The 24,336-nt window shown below is 55.2% G+C and overlaps 1 protein-coding gene and 1 long non-coding RNA gene across 7 annotated transcripts in view; one reads left to right on the top strand and one right to left on the bottom strand.

Annotated features, from left to right (window-relative positions):
* Window positions 1-24,336, top strand: part of HMCN2 (hemicentin 2) — a 169,643-nt gene that overhangs the window by 34,687 nt on the left and 110,620 nt on the right. For all 6 annotated transcript variants that reach the window (XR_010148824.1, XM_016961863.3, XM_063788167.1 and 3 more), the window contains exons 9-19: window positions 2,937-3,081; window positions 3,568-3,689; window positions 4,811-5,083; window positions 6,211-6,352; window positions 6,894-7,021; window positions 7,540-7,653; window positions 9,985-10,134; window positions 19,643-19,843; window positions 20,501-20,596; window positions 20,921-21,048; window positions 21,933-22,077. Coding sequence is in view for 5 of the 6 variants with exons in the window: in XM_016961863.3 (XP_016817352.3) it covers window positions 2,937-3,081; window positions 3,568-3,689; window positions 4,811-5,083; window positions 6,211-6,352; window positions 6,894-7,021; window positions 7,540-7,653; window positions 9,985-10,134; window positions 19,643-19,843; window positions 20,501-20,596; window positions 20,921-21,048; window positions 21,933-22,077 (1,644 nt within the window). In the remaining variant the exon portion in view is untranslated. The remainder of the gene's footprint in view (window positions 1-2,936; window positions 3,082-3,567; window positions 3,690-4,810; window positions 5,084-6,210; window positions 6,353-6,893; window positions 7,022-7,539; window positions 7,654-9,984; window positions 10,135-19,642; window positions 19,844-20,500; window positions 20,597-20,920; window positions 21,049-21,932; window positions 22,078-24,336) is intronic.
* On the bottom strand, window positions 4,075-6,815 carry LOC134807711 (uncharacterized). The gene is made up of 3 exons (XR_010148825.1): window positions 6,724-6,815; window positions 6,439-6,506; window positions 4,075-5,824 (listed from the first exon to the last, which is right to left on the bottom strand). It is a non-coding gene; the product is annotated as an uncharacterized LOC134807711 (long non-coding RNA).

Below are 24,336 nucleotides of genomic sequence, written 5' to 3'. Positions count from 1 at the left end.
CTCATCCACCCACCCAATCATGCATCCATTGACTCACCTATTCATCCATCCACCCACCCGCTCACTCACCCATCCATCTACCCATTCATGCATCCATCCACTTACCCATTCATGCCTCCATCCACTCACCCATTCATGCATCCACCCACCTACCCATCTATCCATTCACCCATCCACTCACCCATTTGCTTACCCATCCATCTACCCATTCATGCATCCATCCACTCACCCATTCATGCATCCACCCACCCATCCATCTATCCATTCATTCATCCGCTCACCCATCCATCTACCCACCCATTCACTATTAATTCACCTATCTATCCATCTATTTATCCATCTATCCACCCATTCATCCACCCACCTGTCCACCCACCCATCCATCTATTCAGCATTCATTTTGAGTATCTACTATGTACCAGTCATGGTGCTAGGCACTGTAGACACAGCAGTGGGCAGGGCAGACATGGACTTTTGCTCTTCCATAATCACAATCACTGTCATAATCACAATCATCTGAGTCACCATTTGGACACTTTCCATGGGGCAGTCCTGGGCCAAGCTCCTGCCATGTGCTAGCTCACTGATGCTTACAGCTTTTTAGAGGTGTGTCCCCACTTCATAGATAAGGAAACTGAGCCCACCCAGCTCACAGGGCTGCCCTGGGGGTGCCCAAGCTAATGCACACAACGAGACAGCATTTGGGTCCTCAGAGGCAGCACTCAGAATTTGTGGGCAAGGGCCCTCCAGTGTGGCAGCTGCTGTTACCGTTACATCATTGCAGGAACAGGTCACTTTGTCCTCCAATCTTTGGCCATGGTCTGTTGGTTCCCATACGTGTGGCTTTTTGCTGGTTTCCTGTGTGTCCCTGAGGTCTCACCGTTCAGGCTGGAAGCTCCCAGGGAGAAGGGTGGATCTTTGGCCTTTCAGGTCTGCCCCTGGTCCTAACAGGGATGTCTAGGGCCACTGGCCATCTGGCCTCCTTGCTGGCTTCATTGCCTTTCTCCTGCCCACTGTCTCCCTCCCCTGGAGGTGGCCCGAGGGGAGCTTACAAAGGTGGATGTCATTAACCTTCTAGTACTTCTTTGTGGGGGATCTCAATGAGAGGCATCCTCCTCTGTCCACTTCAAATAGGGATGCAGGGAGGGGAAGAAGGGCCAGCTCTTGAGGCTGGCCACGGTGCCCATCGTGCCTACAGTGCCCATGGTTGGTGGAGGACTTTGAGGACCTGGGTGGGGCAAGGCAGGGCTGGGCGGGAGAGCTGGAGATCTCTTCTTTCCAGCCTCCCAGCTTCCACTCCCCTACTGTGGTTCCGGGGCCTCTCTCCCCTTGGCCTTTGCAGCCTTGAGGAGGAACTTTCAGGAAGGAATTTCAGCAGAGGGAATAACAGCCTCTATTTTCTTTCCCCTGTTCTTTCAGATGGATCCAAGAGTTTGGAGTTTAGCTCTGGCTTTTGTTCTCTATCTCAGCTCTAGATTAAAGTTGGGGAAGGGATTTGGTTTGGATTTTTGCTTCCTTCCCCGCCCTCCAGGTCTGGGAGGCTGGGATTTCGCCTTGTAGCAGGTGGCTCTGGGTTTGGAGAGATGAGGGTGGGCCTGCGGTCCCATTTAGCTCATGGAAATGGGGAGCCCAAACTGGCTTGGCAGAGGCTCCCAGGGTGCGTGGGTGAGTGGCGACTGCTTTGCACACAGCCGAGGACGTGGCTGGATGGTCAGACACCCCTCCCCCCCGGGACAGATGTGGCAGGGAGCCTGGAGCATGATGTCACCGCCGCCTTCCCATCCCCAGCCTGGGCTCCGAGGAGGTCTAGTGCATTGTCTCATTCCCGGAGCATCTCTGCTGGGCTCCTCTGCTGGCGGGGATGGGGAGACGGTGACACAAAGGTTGAGCCCTTGCCAGGGGGCACCCAGCTCTGATGGGCCATGGCTGACCCAGCGGGGCAGTTTCTCAGACTTCTCCATTGAAGTAATTCCAATAGCCAAGGGAAGAGACTATGTCACTCCAAGACCAGGCTTGGGCCAGGGAGGGGTCCCATGGGGCTCATTACAAGCTATGAGATTTTACTGAAGTCTCTGGTTTTATCTCAAAAATGTGTGTGAATTTTGCATTTATACCCATCCTCTAGCTGTGCTTTTTTTTTTTTTTTTTGAGATGGAGTCTCGCTCTGTAGCCCAGGCTGGAGTGTAGTGGTGTGATCTTGGCTCACTGCAGTCTCCGCCTCCTGGATCCCAGTTCAAGCAATTCTCCTGCCTCAGCCTCCTGAGTAGCTGGGATTACAGGAACGCAACACCACGCCCAGCTAAGTTTTGTATTTTTAGTAGAGACAGGGTTTCACCATGTTGGCCAGGCTGGTCTTGAACTCCTGACCTCATGATCTGCCCACCTCCGCCTCCCAAAGTGCTGGGATTACAGGCGTGAGCCATCGCGCCTGGACTGGTGGGCTCATTTTTAAATGAAAAGGCTTCTTTCTAACAAATTTCGATAAAACTGATGTTCTAGGCGGAGAAGCAATTGCACAAACCCACCCATACCCCTGGGGAGCCTAATCCTAGTTGGTAGCATTTCATCAGATTTCATACAGTTGAGACAGTGTAGTGGAAGGGCCTGGTCCAGGCTGGCCAACCTTGAATTGAATAGTCTAATAAACCACAAAAGCCCCAGGAGCTGTGCCTAGGGGAGCTGGTGATGCCACACGCATTGTGCCATGAGTTCCCCATGTACCACTTCTCACCAGCTCCTCAGGACAACAGGACGAGGATGCTACCATGATCACCCCATTTTGCAGAGGTGAAAACTGAGCTTAGAGAGGTGACCAGGGGAGCCAGGGGTTGAATCCTGGCCTCCTGGCTGCTGGTGCATCCCTACAGGTCTCTGTGTCACTGGGTGTGGCAAAGGGGCGGTGGGGAGACATTCTGAGTCCTGGTCCCCGCCTACAGGCGCTCCCCTCGTCAGCATGGCCCCCAGGATCCACGGCTACCTGCACCAGCCCCTGCTGGTCTCCTGCTCGGTGCACAGTGCCCTTCCCTTCCGGCTGCAGCTGCGGCGAGGTGAAGCCAGGCTGGGCGAAGAGAGGCACTTTCAGTGAGTGGCCCACGGCAGCTGATTGTCCCCAGCCACAGGGCTCCTGGCTGCTGAGGCCCTGGAGGGATCTCAGGGGAGTGGGTGGCAGGAGAGAGACCTTGGTCTCTGTCATTATCCTCCTGGGCAGCCCAGCCTGGGACTTCCAGTGCAGCCAGGGATGGAGAAGAGTTTTTCCAAGACTCCCACCACTGCTGGGCCATCAGCTGGTGAAGGAGCCGGGGGCCTTCCTCAGCTCCTGGAAAACTCAACCCATGTGTCAGGGCAGGAAGGATGGGAGCCCAGGACTCAGAGAGAGGAAGGGCCTGACTCCAAGTCACACAACATGTCATGGAATTTCCATGTGCTTGGCTGTGTACGTCTTCTTACCGCATCTCACAGAGGAATTGGGGTCTCCCGTTTGGGCAGGATTCAGGGGACTGAAGTCGGGGGGGGACCCTGAGTGGGGGTCAGTGTGATTGTGCGTCTCCCACTGTTCCCTGTTTGCAGGGAGTCGGGAAACAGCAGCTGGGAGATCCTGCGGGCCTCCAAGGCCGAGGAGGGCACGTACGAGTGCACAGCCGTCAGCAGGGCTGGGACTGGGCGAGCAAAGGCCCAGATTGTTGTCACAGGTCTGTCCCTTGGGGCCCCTCCATGTACCCCTTCCTTACCCTCTCCTTGGGTTCTTCCCCCTAGGATTTCCTCCAGGTGAGTCTCCAGCCAGCTGCTGGGACAATTCGTCATCCCGGGTCTGGCTGCCCAGGCTGCCACCTGCCTGCTGCCCCTCATGTGGGGCTGTCTCACCCAGGAACAGCCTGTGGGTCTCCGCTGGAGGAAGGCTGAGGACCCGGCTTGGGTCTTCCTGCCCTGCCCAGCTTTGATCCCAACTCTGACTTCTCGGGGCTCGGCTTTCAGGGGCCGCCATCCATCTCGTGGTCGGGACAACCTTCGTGCCTCCAAGTCCCGGCCAGGATGGCGCCATCGAGCTGGGGAGGTTGGATACACCACAGACTGTCTCCAAATGAAATTGGCTTTATTTGAAAAATTACGAACGCAAGCTGCTTTGTAGAGAAAAAAAGGAACCCGTAAGCGTGGAAAGATCAGCCACTCTACATAGACAGCCAGAAACTACACATGCTCTTTGTAGGAAAGCTGGAAAAATATAAACAACCCAAGAGAAGATCAAAATAACTTGTAATCCCTCCATTCTGCCATTTGATTTACTCCCTTTTAGGTTTTTTTCTATGTTCAGCAGTCTCTGATCTTGCCACTTCTTGTGGCTTTTTGCTATCCAGATAGCAGTTTGCTTAGCGCTTTCCTCCTTGGGGGCATATTTGGCTGCTATAAATAGCCCTGCTGTTGGTACAGAGAATCGTTTTGAACACATTACTCTCTTCCTCTGGCTGGAGACTTCCAAGGCTTTATTCCTCAGTGTGGCATCTTCAGCTCAGAGGCATGAAGATGGGTGTCCGGCTTGTTGCACATTGCACTGGCTGTATTTTGGAGAGCAGGCGTGTACCGTGCAGCCCCTGGCAGGTGTATAATGGTGGTGGGAGAAGTGACCTCCCACGGGGGTGATGCCGGATGGTGAGCAGATGCTGGTCACCCTATGCTGCTAGCTGACATGTCCTGAATGATCTGGTTCGGGTGGGCCTGCACCTCAGGGTGGGGTTCTGGGCAGCACCAGGGCTTGCACGATGACCCCCTCCCTTGCCTCAGCTCCTTGGTTCCTCCTGTGCTCATGTCCCTGCAGACCCCCCGCCGCAGCTGGTCCCTGCTCCCAACGTGACCGTGTCCCCAGGGGAGACTGCCATCCTATCCTGCTGGGTCCTAGGCGAGGCCCCCTACAACCTGACATGGGTCCGGGACTGGCGAGTCCTGCCGGCCTCGACGGGCCGAGTTGCCCAGCTGGCTGACCTGTCCCTGGAGATCAGTGGCATCATCCCCACAGACGGCGGGAGGTACCAGTGTGTGGCCAGCAACGCCAATGGGGTCACAAGGGCATCCGTCTGGCTCCTGGTGCGAGGTGAGGCTCATCCTGCTGCTGCTGTTCCCCTAGTTCAACACGCGACCTGGTGTTTACCCCAGAAGCCGTGAGTCCTTCCCTCTGCTCAGACATTGTCTCTGGCAGGCAATAGCAGCCTTTTCAATGTTTTTTGAACTTTCAGGGAGAGAGAATACTGTAGCCTCCTAGCCAAAGTCTAATGGCTCTCACTGCTGGGAAGTTCCTCCTAATATCTAACTTAAATTTCTACTGCTGTACGCCAAGCCAATTTCAATTGTGTCTTGTCCTTTTTCTGTGCCATCGAGCCCCTCCATTGTTCCCCACTCCCCACTGCACCCTGCCCAATAGGTAGGGCGGGGACTGAATACTGGAACCTTGGGGAAGCTCAGAGGTCAGATGTATTTGGCAGAGATCAGGCAGCACTGACTAGATGGGGGTGGAGGAGGCAGTGCCAAGAGCACCCATCTGGGAGTTTTAAGAACCCAGAATCTGGACAGAGCCTCCTCCCCAAGTGTAAAAACAAGCATGTTGAACAAGCGTTCTCTCTTGTGCCAGCGGCTCTTGAGTGGCTGCCAGAGTGTGTTGGGCAGGATTCTGAGGCTGTGTCTAGGCTCTGCAGGAAGGAGGGAATCCACCAGCTGTGTCTGCCTCCAGTGTGGGAGGGCTGTGGTTGCTGTTTCTGGATGTGCGGGCCTGTGAGCTCTGTTTGAGTCTGACCAGCCTGTTGTTCTTAGTTTCCAAATGGCCAGGTTAGAACCTAAGCTTGGGGCCAATAGTAGGGCAGGCCTTGGGGTCAACCTCAAGGTCACTGGAGACAGGAGCCGTCCCCAGCCCTGGCAGCTGCCTGACATCTCCCTAAGGCTCCCTAGAGCGTTCAGCCTGGAGTGGACGTTCTAGGAGCACAGGGCTCCGGGCTGGGATTGTTGGAAAATCAGCCTCCATGTGGCCTGGGGATGTGCTCAGTGGCCGCCTGGTCTACCCAATTCCCAGAGAAGCCACACCCGGGGGATTGAAGCCCTCTGGGGTCTTTGCTTTCTCTGTCTTGCCCATCTGTGACTATGGGAGGGGAAGAGCCCGGGGCAGGGTGCCTGGGATGACACGGCTGCTCTGATGGGCTCATCCTCGCCTATCCACTTTTTGGGTCACAGAGGCCCCACAGGTCAGCATCCACACCAGCTCCCAGCACTTCTCCCAAGGTGTGGAGGTGAAGGTCAGCTGCTCAGCCTCTGGGTACCCCACACCCCACATCTCCTGGAGCCGTGAGAGCCAAGCCCTACAAGAGGACAGCAGGTGAGGGGCGCAGGACACAAATCTCAGGGACTCACAGCAGGTGGACAGGACTCCCAGGGGACCTCTCTGGGCCTTGGCCTTCCTACCTGTAAATGGGGGAGTAGAATTTGCCTTCCTTGCTCCTGGGATCATTTGAGACTCCAGAGTGAGATCACTTTGGAAACATAAGAATGCCACAGTGTGGGCTCAGCGCTCAGGAGCTCAGGCTGTGCGGACCTGCGCCCAAATCCCGCCCCCACCATTCAGGCTGTGTGGACCTGTGCCTGAGTCCCGTCCCCACCATTCAGGCTGTGCCGACCTACGCCCAAATCCCGCCCCCAAATCCCACCCCCCACCATTCAGGCTGTGTGACCTTGGGCAAGTCATCTTACCTCTCTGAGCCTCGAGAATTAAATTTACATAAAGTGCTTAGCACAGGCCTAGGGCAAGCCATCAGTACAGAATGGTCGTCGCTAGTGGCATTGTTAGTGAATTTGTTATTAATGATGATTGTGGAGCAACCCCTTTTGTGACCCGATGTGTTTCTATGGCATGATTCTAGAATCCATGTGGACGCACAGGGAACCCTGATTATTCAGGGGGTAGCCCCAGAGGATGCTGGGAATTACAGCTGCCAGGCGACTAATGAGGTTGGCACTGACCAGGAGACGGTCACCCTCTACTACACAGGTACCCAGGCCACAAGCATCACCTTACAGGAGAAGGGCCTCCTTCCCTCCCTCCCTCCTCCCTCCCTCCCATCCATCAGTATTTATGGAGCATTTACCTGTCACGCACCGGGGACACGGCAGTGAACACATGGTCCCTGTCTGGGTGGAGCTTATATTCTAAGGAGAAGGCACACACAGGCCAATGGGATGCTTCCCGATGCTGAAGGTGCTGCAAAGAACTGGGAGCCTCCTGGTGCAAGGGAGGGACGTGTGCTGGGGGCGAGGGAGAAGCGGCTGTCATGCCCAGGACTCGGTCATGACCTCTGTAAGGCAGTGACCCTTGCCTTAGGGTCACTATGGGAACAGGGTCACAGGTGGAGGGACCGGGAGGGGGCATTGAACCTGGGGTGCTCCAGGGGCAGCAAGGAGGCCGGTGTGGTGAGTTGGGATGAGGGAGAGGGCTCCCTGAAGCCGTGGAAGACTTTCTTTATGACCTTTGAAGGTTGGTCCCAAATTCTGCATCTCTTCCCCACACAGACCCACCGTCGGTCTCTGCTGTAAATGCCGTGGTGCTGGTGGCCGTTGGGGAGGAGGCTGTGTTGGTGTGTGAGGCATCTGGGGTTCCCCGGCCCCGAGTCATCTGGTATCGAGGTGTGTTGGTGGGGAGGGGCCCTGAAGGAACAGCTTTCCAGAAAGCAGGGTGTTGAGGGGAGGTGGGGGTGTCCTGAATGTGGAGTCTGGGGAGAGCTGGCAGGTTCTGCTCCCCGCCGCCCTGACCCCCAGCCATTGTCAGAGCTGGTGGGTTCCAGCTCCCCCACCCTCACCCCCAGCCTGTGTTGACACAGCTCATGTAGGTATTCAGAGCAGCACTGAGCCAGGCCCAGATTTGAATTCCGGCTTCCCTGGGTGACCCTGGGCACGTGACTTGGCATCTCTGAGCCTCAGTTTCCTTATCTGGAAAATCAAAGATAGGTTGGTTGCGTGAAGATTAAATGAGTTCATATGCACATATGGTTTTATTTTTAATTTTTTTGTTTTATTTATTGTTTGATTTTTTTGAGACAAGAGTCTCACTTTGTCACCCAGGGGTGTGCAGTGGTGTAATCTCGGCTCACTGCAGCCTCTACCTCCTGGGTTCGAGGGATTCTCGTGCCTCAGCCTCTGGAGTAGCTGGAATTACAGGCGTGTACCACCAGGCCTGGCTCATTTTTGTATTTTTAGTAGAGATGGGGTTTTACCATGTTGGACAGGCTAGTCTGGAACTCCTGACCTCAGGTGACCCACTCACCTCGGCTTCCCAAAGTGCTGGGATGGCAGGCGTGAGCCACTGTGCCTGGCCATATGTGCAAAGGTTTTAGAACAAGCCTGGCACATGTGCTGTGCTTGGCATTCTTAGTGATAGTGCTGACGATAATGTGATTATCTGAAAATGACAGCAATAATGACAGGGTTGTCCTGAGGCCCTGAGGTCATGGGCAGAGCATTTTCATGGTGCCTGCTGCCAGGCTGGAGTTTGACGGACGGGTGCTGGGGTCGCACTAGGTCTTTCTGGGAGCAGTACGCTGGGCTCCCTCTCGAGGGTCAACCGGGGTCAGCAATACTGTCCCCTCCCATTCCTTGCAGCAGCTGCCTGGGACCTCGTCAGAGCCTCACCCTGACTCTGAGAAAGGCAGGGCAGGTGATATTAGCTCAGAGTTGAGCGTTTTTTTTAGGGTCACCAGCAAGTGGGTGGCACAGGCTTCTGGACTCCTTCCTCACTGCATATTCTGGCCAAGAACCCCATCAACCCAGCCCTAGAGCCCCACTTTAAAAGGTGGCCTTACCATGAAATATTCTTCCATCTTCAGAAGGAAGGAGATTCTGACACGTGCTACATGGATGTCCTGCTAGGTGGACGCTATTCTAGGTGAAGTCAGCCAGACACAAAAAGACAAATACTCTCTGATTCCACTTATGTGAGTTACCTAGAGACGTCAAATTCATAGAGACGAAAAGATGGAGTGGTGTTTGCCAGGGACTGGGGAGAGGAGAACACCAGGAGTTAGTGTTGAATAGGTATGGAGTTTCTGTTTGGGGAGATGCAAACAGTTCTGTGGAGGCCAGTGATGGCCACACAACAGTGTGGATGCACTGGATGGCACTGAGCTGGCTGCACACCTAAAAATGGTTCAGATCGTCAATCTTATGTTATGCATATTTAACTACAATAAATAAAAGAAAAATTAAATTAAATTTAAAAGGGCAGTTAGAATCAGGTGTGTCCATCAGGCCTCAGGGGCGGAGAGAAGTCAGGCAAGAAAAATGGCGGAGGGGCCAGGCGTGGTGACTCACGCCTGTAATCCCAACACTTTGGGAGCCCGAGGTGGGCGGATCACCTGAGGTCAGGAGGTCGAGACCAGCCTGGCCAACGTGGTGAAACCCTGTCTCTACCAAAAATATAAAAAATTAGCTGAGTGTGGTGGTGTGTGCCTATAATCCCAGATACTTGGTAGGCTGAAGTAGGATAATCGCTTGAACCTGGGAGGTAGAGGTTGCAGTGAGCCAAGATCATGCCACAGCACTCCAGCCTAGGCAACAGAGGAAGACTCTGTCTCAAAAAAAAAAAAAAAGAAAAAAAAAGAAAAATGATGGCGGGCTCAGGGCTCTCCAGAGCCCTCCCAGAGATGACCCAGATCTCAGCCTGGACCTGGGGTGGAGGAGTGGACACCAGCGGGGAGGTCCAGACATGGAGTTCTTGGATGATGAGCCTTGTCACGCAGGGCCTGGCTTAGCCCCAACCCTGTTCAACAGAGGGAAGGCCCAAGCCCCCTGCAGGACTGGACCCAGGGGTCCTGACCTTGGGGCTTAAACCTGCTTCCACCCACCGTCTCCCAGGCCCCAACCTTGTGCAGCCGCAGGAGCCAAGGGTCAGGCTCCCACCTCCCACCCTGGCCTCCATGGTACCAGGGACACCGGCCTGATGCTTCTTCCTCTTTGGTCCAGGGGGTCTTGAAATGATCCTGGCCCCTGAGGGCTCCAGCTCTGGGAAGCTGCGGATCCCGGCGGCTCAGGAGAGGGATGCTGGCACCTACACCTGCCGGGCTGTCAATGAGTTGGGTGACGCCTCTGCAGAAATCCAGCTGGCGGTTGGATGTGAGTGTATACCTTGTCTTCCCCTCCCCTGCCCATTCCCCTTTCCCAGCCCTCTGCGTGCTTCTGAGTAGGGAGGGGAAGCTCTCCCACACAAGTGGCCAGTGTAGATGGCATCATGTGGATCCTGAGCATGTGGGGACAGGGGAAGTCCAGGGGAGGCGGTGCATGCATCAGCTCTTGCTGGGTAACAAATAGCCCCCAAATTGTGTGGCTTAAACAATAAGTATTTATTTCACAGTCTGAGGATCAAGAATCTGAAAGTGGCTTGGCCGGGTGATTCTGGCTCAGGGTCCATCCTGAGATTGAAATCAATATCTTGGCTAGGGCCGCAGTCATCTCAAGGTTTGCCTGGGCCTAGGGGATCCACTCTAGGCTCACTCATGGGGCTGTTGGCAGGAGGCTCCCAGAGAAAGAGAGAGAGAGACAATCTCAGAGGGAAGCCACAGTCTTGGAAGTAACAAGCCATCGCTTCTGCCCTATTCTTTTGGTCCCACAGAGCAACCCTGGTGCAGTGTGTGTGGGAGGGGCTACCCAGGGATGTGAACACCAGGAGGCGGGGGCTACCCATGGGTGTGAACACCAGGAGGTGCGGGCTACCCATGGGTGTGAACACCAGGAGGCGGGGATCTCTGGGACCAGCTTGGAGGCCCACCGCAGACAGTTTGGTTCAGCTCGGGATGAGAATTCCAGTCTCGTCTCTGTCCCCACCTATATGCCCTGGTCATGCCATGGAGCCTCAGTTTCTCTCAGTTTCCCATCTGTAAAGTGAGGCTGACTGTACGACTCCCCTCCTTGGGTTGCTGCGAGGATTCAGTGAAATCAGGCCTGTTAGCACAGGGTTGGGCCCATAGTGATTGCTTAGTAAATGCGGGGAGAGGGGTGATCATTCACTTGCTGCAGATGTGGAGTCCAAATTCCTTGGTGGCCAGTGCATGGCCTCAGCTGTGACTTCTGGGATGTCTCCATCCCATATTGGAGTTCCTGGCACTGGGACTTGCTCGGAAGCTGTGGGCACAGCTCCTTGGCACACAGAGCTGGGACAGATCAGGCTCTGAGTGTTTGCCGAGGCCACGGCGAGAGAGGCAGGTGCTAGAGTTCTAGGGAAGCGCAGAGAATCGAGGATGTGCTGGTCTGGGCTGAATGGGCCAGGCTGGGCCAGGGCTGGCTGGGGCAGCCGAGGAGCTCCCAAGGCGGGCCAGGCTCTGACTGGAGTAGGCATAGATAGGAGGGTCTGGCCTGGGGGGGTTGTGCTGTCTCAGGGTTGAGATCCTCTCAGGCTTGGGGTGCTCTTAGCCTTCGTTCACTTGTTCCGTCTTTCATTCCTTCAACACAGGGTCACCAGGTGCTCGTGTGCCAGGCCCTGTGCTGGGGACACAGGGCAGGTGAGACACAGCATCAGCCTTTGTGTTGCTCATGAGCTCAGGCAGAGAGAACAGAGGACAGGGAATGAGCATGCACAGGGCACCAAGTGGCTGGAAGGTGCATCCTCAGGGGCTGTGGGTGCCCAGAGAAGGCTAATCCCAGGAAGACTTCTTGGAGGAGGTGATGTCTAAACTGAAACCAGAAACACCCAGAAAGATGACGAGCTGGGGAACAGTGTTCCAGGCAAAGGGAACAGCACGTGCAGCCCTCCCCGTGACAAGAGAAGTGAGGCAGAGAGAGGGTGGGGAGGGGGCAGCAGGACGGCTGCCACCTGGTACCAGTCACTCCCCGCCTGGGGCGCTGCGGAGGAGTTTGGGCTGTGCCCTGAGGGGTTTGGTGAGAGGTTTTCAGGAAGAGGGTCGTGTGCTCAGACTTTTCCACTGTGGCTGGGTTCTCAGGTAGGCTGGGCTGGGCCATGGGCTCAGGAGCCTGATAAGGACAGCCACGGAAACACGAGCCGGCGCTTCTAGGGTGTTCGCCAGGTGCTGGCACCAGCTCAGAGCACATTTTGTTGCTGGCTCATGTAACCCTCACAACAACCCTTGGAGATGGAACGATCATCATCCCCTTTACAGATAGGGAAAACAAGGCACAGAGAGGTTTCATGTCTTGCCCAAGATCACACAGCTGGCGAGTGGCAGAGGTGGGGTCTGAACCAAGGGTCTTGCACCTATAGCCCCTGGCCTTGAGTCTGATGCTCACCAGCAGAGTGGGCCTGGTGCTGCTTCCCTCTGCAAGCCTTGGGCTCCTCATTGCCAAAATGAGACGTTGTGTGAGCAAGAGAGAAGGAAGGCCTGTGGCACGTGAGCTGTGATCCAGCTGCTGACGCTGGTATTAGAGGTTCTGGGTGAGCAGATAGGGTGCTCCAGGGAGGGTGTACCTTGTGTTGTGATGGGCATTGTCATCCTTTGCTCAGCATCTGACTTATTTGAAGCAGACCCATATTTATTTATTTATTTCCTTTCTTTCTCTCTCTCTCTTTCTTTCTCTCCCTCCCTCCCTCCCTCCCTCCCTCCCTCCCTTCTTTCTTTCTTTCTTTCTTTCTTTCTTTCTTTCTTTCTTTCTTTCTTTCTTTCTTTCTTTCTTTCTTTCTTTCTCTGTCTCTCTCTTTCTTTCCCTTCCTCCCTCCCTCCCTCCCTCCTTTCTTTCTTTCTTTCTTTCTTTCCTTCTTTCTTTCATGGAGTCTCGCTCTGTTGCCCAGGCTGGAGTGCCCAGGCGCAATCTCGGCTCACTGCAACCTCTACCTCCTAGGTTCAAGTGATTCTCCCACCTCAGCCTCCTGAGTAGCTGGGATTAGAGGCGTTCGTCACCATGCCCAGCTAATTTTTGTAATTTTAGTAGAGATGGGGTTTCACCATGTTGTTCAGGCTGAACTCCTGGCCTCAGGTGATCTACCCGCCTCGGCCTCCCAAAGTGCTGGGATTATAGGCATGAGCCACTGTGCCTGGCCCAGAGTCTCATTTCTTTGGGATCCAGGCTGAGTGTCCGCCTAGACCTGTTCCTTCGCCTGTCTGCTGTTGACCTTGGAGCCATGTCCCTGTGGCAGAGTTTCTTTCTGGGCCACTGGTGGCCTCTGGCCTTAACTTTAGGTCAGGGAAGGGATGGACAATGGCCCAGCACCTGTGGGTCTGGGGTGAGCTGGTCTGGCAGTGGTGGTGGGAAATGGAATTTCCTGCCTATCTGGGTGGCAGCTGTCGTCCAGCCTTCCTGGCCAGACTGGCAGAGGTCGGGAACGGGTGTGTACTGTGCCCGCTTCCTGCTGTTGAGCTGAGAGCTGGCTTCCTGGTAGTGTCTGGGGCATAGGAAGGGAGGCATCCTACTCCTCTGTGCCAGGAGGGCCTGCACTTGTGGACCAGCCTGCGAGGCACTGGTGGATTACCTTCCGAGCCTGGCATCTGCCAGTCAGGAGTCCTAGGCTCCATGCCCAGGTCCGCTGGTATTTGCCTGCATTATTTGCCTCTTGGAGCCTCACTTTCCTCGTCTGTGAAACGAGGAGGGTGGTAGCAGAGCTGGGCTCATAGGGCCCTTGAGAGGTTTCTTGAGAATGTGCTTCACTCAGGGCTTGATTGGAATAAATAATGCACGTGGGCACCCTGCCCCATAAACCCGTGTCCAGGCTGGGTGAGCTGACCAGCGCTCGGTGAGGTGGGGCGACTCGTCACATGGCTGGTTGCCTGACTGTGTGTGGCAACCCCTCCTGAGTTCAGTGCCCTGAGCTGTGGTCTGTGCTTTACTTCATTCCTCTCTAAATGAATGTGTGTCCTCTTTTTTTCTTTTTTTCTTTTTTTTTTGAGATGGAGTCCTATTCTGTCACCCAGACTGTAGTGCAGTGGCACGATCTTGGCTCACTGTAACCTCTGCCTCCCGGGTGCAAGTGATCCTCTTGCCTCAGCCTCCCGAGTAGCTGGGATTACAGGCACGCACCACCATTCCCGGCTAATTTTTGTATTTTTTGTAGAGACAGAGTTTCTCCATGTTGGCCAGGCTGGTCTCGAACTCCTGACCTCAGATGATCCGCCCGCCTCGGGCTCCCAAAGTGCTGGGATTACAGGCATGAGCCAGTGCTCCCAGACTAAATGGATATGCCTCCTCTTTCTGTCCTCTCATTTCAGTCCCTGCTTCTTAGTCCCATCCTGGAAGCTCCTGGTTGCCGGGGGCCGAGCTGGGGAACAGGAGATGTGCTGTTTTGGACACTAAAGACTCTCTGGCCATCCTTGGGGGAGGGGAGTTGGGGAGAAATGGGCCGGGCTCTGTGGCGAGGGGGCCATGGCGAGGCGACTTCTCCATCAGGCATAGCAGGCACTGGTAGAAGGCCCTGCACTTGTAGGGGTCCAGGATGCTTTTCTAATTTTGATTTCTTTTAAAATCAGAATTAAAAAATGACCAATAGTGAATAGATAAAGACTAATCCAGCCTGCATCATTCATGTCTTTGTGCCAGTGCAGTTATGAAATATCATTTTCCATGTTTCTTTATGGAGGAAGAGGAGTAAAGGCATCTTGTGGCCCTGACCAGCAGAGCTGCCACCCTAGGCCCAATTGCAGCATTCCCTCTGTGGGAAAAGCAGTCCCCGAGTCCTCAGGAAAGGGGGCTGTGGAGACCCCTCCCCGGGGTCCACTTTGCCCATCTGCACAATCTTCCGGCCTGAGACTCCTCCCTCCTCCTGGCAAACTGAGTCGCAGGGGGCGCTTCTGGAGCTGGCTGCAACCCCCAGCCCTGCCCCCGTGCTCTGAGCCACAGCCCTGGGTGGGAGGCAGAGGCTGGGGTGTGGACTCTCCAGGCAGTGATAAGGAGTCCTAGAGCTGTAAGGTACCAGGACCAAGGTGAAAATAGAGTTACCGCCTTCCAGATGGATAAACTGAGGCCCAGAGTGAGGATGGAACTCATTCCCGCGTGCCCAGTGAGGCAGAGGCAGAGTGGGGGCCTTCAGGCCAGTGTCCCTTTCGCTGGGGGAGCAGCAGGCGCAGGGGAGTCACCACCTCTGTCATCTGACTTCACCAGGGCCTTTCCCCTGGAAAATCCCTGGGAGGGGAGCGTGGCCTGACCAGCTGGGTCTGTGCTCTCACCCTCAGCAGCTCTGAGAGCGCCTCCTGCAGGGGGTCAGCAGCCTCACCTGCAAGCAGGAAGTTAGTTACCCCTTCCCTTTGAACCTGCCCTAGACGAGCTCCTTCCTCCCTTCCTCCCTCCCTCCTTCCCTCCCCTCCCTCCCCTCCCTCCCCTTCCCTCCCCTCCCTCCCTTCTCTCCCCTCCCCTTCCCCTCCCTCTCCCCTCCCCCTCCCTTTCCCCTCCCCTCCCCCTCCCTTTCCCCTCCCCTTCCCCTCCCCTCCTTCCCCTCCCTCCCCTCCCTCCTCCCTCTGCCCTCCCCCTCCCTTCCCCTCCCCTCCCCTCCCTTCCTTTCCTTCCCCTCCCCTTCCCGTCCCCTCCCCTCCCCTCCCCTCCCCTCCCCTCCCCTCCCCCTCCCTTCCTTTCCTTCCCCTCTCTTCCCTCTGTCCCTATGCACCAATTATATGCCAAGCTTGGAGGGATGGCCCTGCCTGTTGCTGGCCAGATCCTTGTACCCCAGGGCTGGATGGTACTAGGGTTCTCTACAAATGTGAGCCAAGTGAGTTGGGGGTTGAGGCTGGAGGCAGCAGCCACACTGGGCTGGTAGGGCATCTGAGCCTTTCCATCGCCTGGACTCTGCCCTGCCATCCTCGGGAGCCAGGGACAGTATCCTGGTCAGCTCAGGTTGCCATGATGAAATACCATAGACCAGGGAGCTTAAACAGTAGACACTCCTCACAGCTCTGGAGGCTGGAAGCCGACCATCAGGCTGCTGGCCCGGCTGGGTTCTGCCAGGGTTCTCTTCCTGGCTGGCAGCCTCTGCCTTCGCTCAGGTCCTCTCGTGGCCTTTTCTTGGGACTTATGGGTGGAGAGAGGAAGGACGCTCCCTGGCATCTCTTCTTAAAAGGACACTAATCCCCATGGTAGGGGCCTCACTCTCATGACTTACCCAACCCCAATCACCTCTCAGAAGCCCCATCTCCAATACCATCACACTGGGGCTCAGGCTTCAACATATGGGTTTGTGGGGGACACAGTTCAGCCCGTAGCAGACAGGGCTCAGGCAGGCGAAGCCACGGTCCAGCCTGTGCCCTGGGAAGTCTCCTCTGCTGCACCACCGAGGGTGGTTCAGAGGCAGCGTGAAAGGCAGGGAGAGCAGCCAGGGGCCACCGCCATGACTGAACTCAGTGAGAAGTGGATGGAATGAGGCCGAGGAGGACTTGCCGCCCCGTCACTGCCAGGAGTGCGACAAAGGAAGCAGCGTCAGGGACTGTACCCTGCAGTGGTGGGGGGTGCTGAGCCGGGAGGCACTGTGCTGAGGGCTGGGGAGTTGTGGAGGTGTCTAGGGGCAGATGGACACAGGGGTAGGGAGCTCAGTGGAAGGTCTGGGCTGGAGAAAGATGGGGGTGGGGGTGCTACCCTGGGCGTGGCTGAAGTCCCAGTTGTGTGGGTGGGGGAGGGAGGCAGAGCAGGAAAAAAAGGACGGGGCACCCCTGCAGGCGGCAGCCCCTCCTGTCCCCTCGCCCCATCCCAGGCTGGTGGCAGGCCCCTTTCACCAGGCACGTTTCCGGGTGTTCTAGGCTCCCCCACTTAGAGCCCCATCCCCACAAACAGGCAGCTGCAGCCGTCAGCTGACAAGAGGCTCCTCCAGGAATCTCCAGAGCTGCTGACAACATCACCTGTCTCTGGAGGCCTGTAGCTCCCGCCCCAGAAAACTGACTGTGGCTAAGGCAGAAAGGGTCATTCCTGTGGAGCCACGGTGGCCATGGAACCAGCTCGCTGTCTTCCCTGGGTCATGGCAGAGGGTCACCTGGGAGTCTGTGTGAGGAGGGGCCTGGGAGCCAGAAAGCAGAGATGAGGCCCTGGGCAGAGCACTGGGCTGGGAGTCCGGCCTCTCCCCTGACCTCAGCAGGACGCGGGGCCTCAGCCTCCCACATGTACAATGAGGGGCAGACCAGAGGGCCTTCAGCTCTGGCCTATGAGGGTCCTGGGTTCCTGCCTTATTTGGGGGGCTCCAGGTTAGCAGGGGGAGGGATGGCTGCACAGATCCATGGAGTCACAGTTGTCTGCACGGGTCCAGGGCACAGCAGTGAGTCTGGGATTTGGCTCTCTTGCAAGAAGATGGAGGGGTGAGTGCAGCTCTGGCTGGGGCAGCCACCAGGTGCTGAGGGGGAAGCAGGGGTGGGGTGGTTGAGAGCCTGGGCTTTAGCACTGGACAGACCAGGGCTCTGATCTTAGCCCTGCCACTGGCTTCAAGCTGTGACCTTGGGCAGGTTCCGTCATCTCTCCGACCTTTAGTTTCCTCATCTGTGAGATGGGGATTGTGATGATATCCACTTATGAGTTCATTCAGCCATGAGTGAAATTATGGTTACAATAAGTGCTCGTCTTCATGCCTGTCACTTAGGGATGCCAAATGGTACCCTTTACACTTGAGCCTCGAGGCTGCAGTGAGCTATGATTGCGCCACTGTGCTCCAGCCTATTTGATAGCGAGACCCCACCATCTCTCTCTCTCTCTCTCTTTTTTTTTTTTTTTGTAGACAGAGTCTCGCTCTGTCACTCAGGCTGGAGTGCAGTGGTGCTATCTCGGCTCCCTCCAACCTCTGCCTCCTGGGTTCAAGCGATTCTCCTTCTTCAGCCTCCTGGGTAGCTGGGATTACAGGTGCCTAACACCATGCCTGGCTAATTTATATATACATATTTTTTAGTAGAGACGGGGTTTCCCCATGTCGAACCTGGGAGGCAGAGGTCGCAGGGAGCCGAGATTGCGCCACTGCACTCCAGCCTGGGCGACAGAGTGAGACTCTGTCTCAAAACAAACAAACAAAAAACCAAAAAACCAAAAACAAACAAACCAGAGTCAGGAGACAAAGCAGGGCTGTTTGGGGCTAAGGAGGGCAGGGAATTGAAAGCGGTCTGGGAGGAGAGGAATCAGAGGCATCCTTGGAGTGGGAGGCTGGAGCTGGGCTCTGCGGCCGGGCTGGGTGCAGCTGGGGAAGGTAGGCTGTTGTGGTGTTCTGCTCCGGGTAGGTGAGGTATGGCAAAGCTGTACCCCTGGGGGCCAGGGCTCTGCAGGAACAGTGACCTCGTCTAGGGCGGGCCCAAGGAAAGGCTTTCTGGGATTCTGGGATTCTGGGATTCTGAGCTTCGGCGGCTGCCAGGCCCCGATGAGAAAGGGTGGTGTCTGAGGTTGGGTCCAAGACAGTCTTCCTCCTCACAGTAATTTTCCAACTTGTGTTTATATCTGCCTGGAACTTCCCTAATCCCTGAGGCCAGGAGGGAAATTTGATGTCATGATTTGGATGGATGAAGGGTATTTCTGGAGACAGATGGAAAGAACAAAGAGGTAGAGGCTTTTCCATGGTATCAGACTCAAAGGGTTAAAAAAAAAAAAGGCCAGGGACCTCCCTGCTGCAGGGGCCTGGGACAAGGACCTGAGGATGGTGCCCAGAGGCTGCCGAGGGAAGGACCTGGACCCACTTGGCTCGGACCGGCTCCTGGCCTGCTGAAGGAGAGACAGGATCTTGAGTTTCTGTTTTGGGAAATAACTTCTTTTTTTCTTCTCCTGATTATAAAAGTCAAATGATGCTTAGGAAAAAAAATGATTTGGAAGAAACACTGCAAGCTATTAACAGTGGTTACCTTAGGGAAGGGCGTGGGATTTGGGGTGTGTGGAGCAAGAATTAGGGGAATCTCTGCCCTTTGTGTATTATTAGAATGTCTTATAACTCCTGGTTTCCAGGACAGCCCTTGTTTAGCCAGTCGTCCTGGGGTCACTATTAATGCAACCCCGATTCACTTTTGAGTGGCCCAGTTCAGACCCTAATGTATAAGGTCACGTTATTTATAACAAGCAAGTTTTAATTCTGTCTGCTCTTTCCAAAAAAGTTCAGCCAACAGGGCAAGCTCTAGAGAAGAGGGTGAAGAAGACCTGTAATCCCCCACGACGCTGGCTGTTTGGCGGGGCGGCAATAAAGGGGCTGTGGAAATGGCAGCTGAGTCCCGCCAGGCCCCCCAGGCCATGCTCCCCTCCACAGAAGTGGGCCTGGCTTAGGCCAGGGGCTTAAGCATCAGAGGGGAGCTCAGGACACCTCCAAGAGGAAGCCTCTCTGGCCCAGGAGGAAGCGAGGGGTAGGGGAGGGTAGGCAGGGGTAGAAGTGAAAACTCACCCTCAGCTCCTATGTCAGCGGGTCACAATCAGACTCAGAAACACTCCTTAGAGCCCCTTGGAGGGGCTTCCTGGGAGGTGTCACAGCCAGGAGTGGGCATGCTGCTCCCTCCCCTGCACCTCTGGGGTAAAGCCAGGCCCCTGAGACCCCACGCACCAACCCACGAGTCACTCCCTCTGCCTCATCCCAAGAGCTCTCCAGGGGTGGATGCCACTCAGCACAGGTTGACCCTGGAGCCCTGGACAGGAGTCGGCCCCTAGGTTCACAAGGGCAATAGTACAGGGGGAGGAGAGGGAGGCAGTTCCTTGGGGACCTGCCGCTGAGCAGGTCCAGCCTCTGGGCATGGTTGACTGGTCACCTCCCTCCCTGCAGATGCGCCCCAGCTGACAGAGCTGCCCCGGGATGTCACTGTGGAGCTGGGGAGGAGTGCCCTCTTGGCATGCCGGGCAACAGGCCGCCCGCCCCCGATGGTCACCTGGCGCCGCGGAGATGGCCAGCCCCTGGGACTCAGGCTGGGGGCCGGGCGAGGCAGTAGGTCTCGGCAGCCGGATTCGGGAGTGCTATTCTTTGAAAGTAAGAGATTGGGGCTGGTGGGGGGTGGGCAGGGAGACAGGATGGCCTCTGACACCCTAAACCCCAGGCCAGGTGGCCGAGAGCAGGACCCTGACCGCCAGCACTGACCATAGAGCAGAGGCTGATACGCGGTCACACTTCGGCTGGGTGGCTCTGGCCAAGTCATTCCACTACTCTGACCCTGTTCATAATCACGACCATGAAATCTACTACCCACCTGGCTGATTAGCAGCCACTTTATGGGGCTGTTGTGTGGATAATCTGTACAAAGTGCTTAGCACAGTTCTTGCCACATGCTGTCACACACATATAAGCTACTATGATTACCATAATTACTACTGCGCCTACCCTACCACCCACTGTTTACTACACGCCAGGCCCGAGGGCGGGCACTTTGTCAACCCTTCCCCATCACACTGCGAGGTACAGGCCAATTACCCCCATTCCACAGATGAGCAAACTGAGGCCTTCTCACCTTCCAAGGTCCAGCAGTGTCCCTCACCCCTTCCCTCTCTACCATCCCAGCCTTCCCTCTTGAACCTCTGTAAGGCCAGGCCATGCCAAGGGGCTGTCTCTGCACCTGGGGAGCTGGAGCCCATGGGGGCTGCAGCTGTGGTGTGCCTTGGCAGTCACACCTGCCTCTCTCGTGCCCCTCAGGTGTGGCCCCAGAAGACCAGGCCCCATATGTCTGTGAAGCTGGAAACGTCTTTGGGAAGGTCCAGGCTGAGGCCCGGCTCATCGTCACTGGTCATGGTTCGCTGGTGGATCTGAGGGCTGTGGGAGGTGGGAGGTGGGAGGCAGGTGCTCCCCGGGGGCACAGCAAGGCCATGGGCGCCTCCAGGGAGCCTCTCCTGGCCCATCTGTTGGAACAAACGAATCCACAGCCAAATTCTCCAAGAGCAGCACCTGTGCCCCTGCGTCCTGGACAATGTCCTGGGGGTCCTGTGACCCTTTAGGATCCCCAATTCTGATGCATCTCTCAGTTCCCTGGGGAGGGAGAGGGGAGCAGGAGCCTCTGTCCCCCAGACAACCACCCAGGGCACCTGTTGTGGCTGACACCGGCTCCTCTCCCCACAGCCCCGCCACAGATCGCCAGCAGCGCCCCCACCGTCCGGGTCCTGGAGGGGCAGCCCGTGTCCCTGCCCTGCATCGTCCTAGCTGGGCGGCCCCTCCCGGAAAGGCACTGGCTCAAGGACGGCCGGCCCGTGAGTATCGGGCTCCTCTGGGTGCGGTGGGCGGTGGCACCTGGGGAAGAAGGAGGCTGTCACAGCCACGTCTCTATCTCTGCTTGGCTGTTTCCCCGCCTGGGAGTGTCCTCTTCCTTCCACCCTCTTTTTGGCCCCATTTCAGAACCTTCTCTGATAATGCACTGATGGCGTTTGTTGCCCTTTAAAGTCCCGCCGGCTGTCAGATGGGTCATGGCTGCTGGACCCCTGGGAGCTCTGCAGGGCAATCGTGTGCCTCAGGAGTGCTGTGGGCCAGGGAGCAGGGATTTAGTGGAGGCCCAGTCTCAATGCAGTGGTCTCCCCGGTTCTTATGATTCCAGAGCAGGGATGTGAGCTGTGCAGTTTCCTATCTGCCCCAGACACCGGCGCCTCGCTGAACGCACAGTGGTTGCCTTATCAACCAGTTCACGTCCATTTGATTTTCTTGGTGTTCTTCTGTTTGCCCTCTCCTATTGACTCTTTCATTACCTCTTCCCTTTCCTCAATTCTTCTGCCTGGTCTCAGACACACCGGGTCCCTGTGTCCTGCAGGCTGCAAAGAGGTGCCTTCCCAACTCTGCATTCCCAGGAGAGACTCTCGTGGGCCCAGCTTGGGTCAGGCTCACCCTGGTCCAGTTGGCCGAGGGAGAGGTGGGGTCAGGGTATGTAGGGGTCAGGCCCACCCAGCCCTGCAGGGTCTCTGGAGGGCTTGACTGGGCACTCGGGAAGGACTCACAGAGCTCCTCAGCCTTCTCTGAGCCCCCGGGCTCTCAGTCCTGGCTGCTCCCTACTGGCCTGATGAGCAGCATAGTTTCCCAAGGGTTCTCTCTCAGCTGCCTCTGAGTGAGACCCAAGGCTAAGCTGGTGCTTCCTCACCCCCACCAGCTCCCACCTGGCAGCCGGCATTCCATCCGAGCAGACGGCAGCCTCCACCTTGACCGAGCATTGCAGGAGCACGCGGGGAGGTACAGCTGTGTGGCCACCAACACGGCCGGCTCTCAGCACCGGGATGTGGAGCTGGTGGTCCAGGGTGAGTCCTGGGGTCTCGGAGGTGGTGGTCATGGGGCAGGGAACATGATGGGGTGGGGGAATGTGCAGAGGTAACTTGATCTTGAATGCATTTGCTTTAAAAAATCACGCAAATCATATATATTCTCTGTGGGAAAATTAGGGATTTGACAAGTTAAAAAAATAATCTCATAATACCAGTAGCTAAGAATAACCAGATTTTGCATTTTGGCATGTATCTTTTCATACTCTATACACACACACTCTCTATATGTATATCACACACACCTATGTGTAGTATATATATACACTATGTATACATAGAATATATATTCTTTATACATTATACATACAGATTCTTTGTATGTTCTTATAAATTATATAAAAATTATCTATCATCTATCTATCCATCCATCTATCTATCTATCTATCTATCCATCTAATCTATCTACCTGTTTACAAACCTATTTAAAAACCAAATAGGATCACATGCTGTCATTGTCTTGGCACCTAAGTGTTTCCATGACAAGGTGTTATGGCTGTTCTGTTTTCTGTCAATTAAGATTCAGAGGCATCAATTTAATAAGGGGATGATCATGTCCCCTGATTATCTAATTACCTGATTATCTGTACTCCCCCCCCCCAACCGCATCCCCCACACCCCAGGTATGAACAGCCTCGTACCTACACATTGTAGGTGACCACGTACCTACGTGACCAATTCTTTCCTTAGGATAAACCCATTAATGTGGATTAAGTTTTGCATCACAGAGATTGTACGTTTTTGGAATTTTTAGTGTTTTGCCCAACTGCTCTCCTACCCACAGCACTGGGTTCTTTTATTCACCCAACCGGAACCACTGTGCTTTTTAATGTAAGATGAGACGTTTCAAACTAAATTTGGTTGTATTTTGTGATTTACCAAGTATGTTAATATCGTCTTTTTTCTTGTTTGTTTCAAAAAGCCCCCAAGGGATTAGTGGGAAGAACGCGCGTTCCCCATTTTATAGGGGAGTGCAAAGTTCAGAAGGGCTGGGTTGAGCGCTCAGGTGCAATTCTAGGTGCCATCCCCTCAAAATTCCAGATCCAAATCGCCATCCAGGGTGGAGTGTGTACCACATGCCAGGCATCTGCTAGTTTCTATATATGATTCCACTCAGTTTCACCCCCTAACTTCCCACTGTGCCCTCACAGCCGCTTCTGCGGGGTTGACATGAACAGGCTCAGTCTCTCTTGGCTCAGTTCATTTCTATTCAGCAAATATTTATGGGCCTCTGCTGGCTTTGGCGACCTGGGAGTCCAGAAGGCCATTTTCCTCCCTAAAGGAGCTCCAAGTGCTAGCGTCAGAGCCCCTGGCTTCTGGATTTCTCTCCTGGCTTCTCCATGCTTAGTTACCCCTCTCTCGCTCCCCTTAGAGACCCCGTTTTCAAGCCTGCGAATCTGAGTGGTGCCCAGGGTGGGTGTGACACCTGTTTTTAAGCTCACTGTGTTCTGCAAACACTGCTCATCTATCCATTCCAGAAGGGACGACCAGGGAACTGGGGTTAAATTAGCTTTTGTGCTGATCAGGGAATATGGGTACCAAAAGATTAAGTGGCTTATCCAGAGCCCCAGAGCAATGAATCAGCGCAGCTGGTTCCCAAGCACATGCTGCCTTCTGTATAAGGAAGATAAAAAAACTGACGATAGCAGGCAGTGGTGGCTCAGGGATTGTGCCAGTTTTATTCTCTCATTGAAAGCTTTTTTTTTTTTTTTTTTTTTTTTTAACTTATTTATTTCTGAGACGCAGTCACTCTGTTGCCCAGGCTGGAGTGCAGTGGCATGATCTTGGCTCACTGCCACCTCCACCTCCCGGGTTCAAGCGATTCTCCTGCCTCAGCCTCCTGAGTAGCTGGGATTACAGGCATGTGCCACCATGCCCGGCTAATTTTTGTATTTTTAGTAGAGACGAGTTTCACCATGTTGGCCAGGCTGGTCTCAAACTCCTGACCTCAGGTGATCCACCTGCCTCAGCCTCCCCAAGTGTTGGGATTACAGGCATGAGCCACCGTGCCTGGCCTGAAAGCTTTTAAAATTGTCAAATATACATTACATAACGTGTATCATTTGACGATGTTTAGGTGTGCAGTGGTGTTGGTACATTCACATTTTACACTATCACCGCTATCCATCTCCAGGACTTTCTCATCATCCTGAACTGAAACTCTGTCCTCATTAAACATTAGCTCCCCATTCCCATCTCCCCTCAGCCCCCCGGGAGCCACCCTTCTGCCTCCTATCT

This window comes from Pan troglodytes, chromosome 11 (genome assembly GCF_028858775.2).
Source record: "Pan troglodytes isolate AG18354 chromosome 11, NHGRI_mPanTro3-v2.0_pri, whole genome shotgun sequence".
Taxonomy (NCBI): domain Eukaryota; kingdom Metazoa; phylum Chordata; class Mammalia; order Primates; family Hominidae; genus Pan; species Pan troglodytes.
The sequence above is the reverse complement of the archived record's forward strand: the minus strand, read 5'-3'. Positions and strand labels throughout refer to the sequence as shown.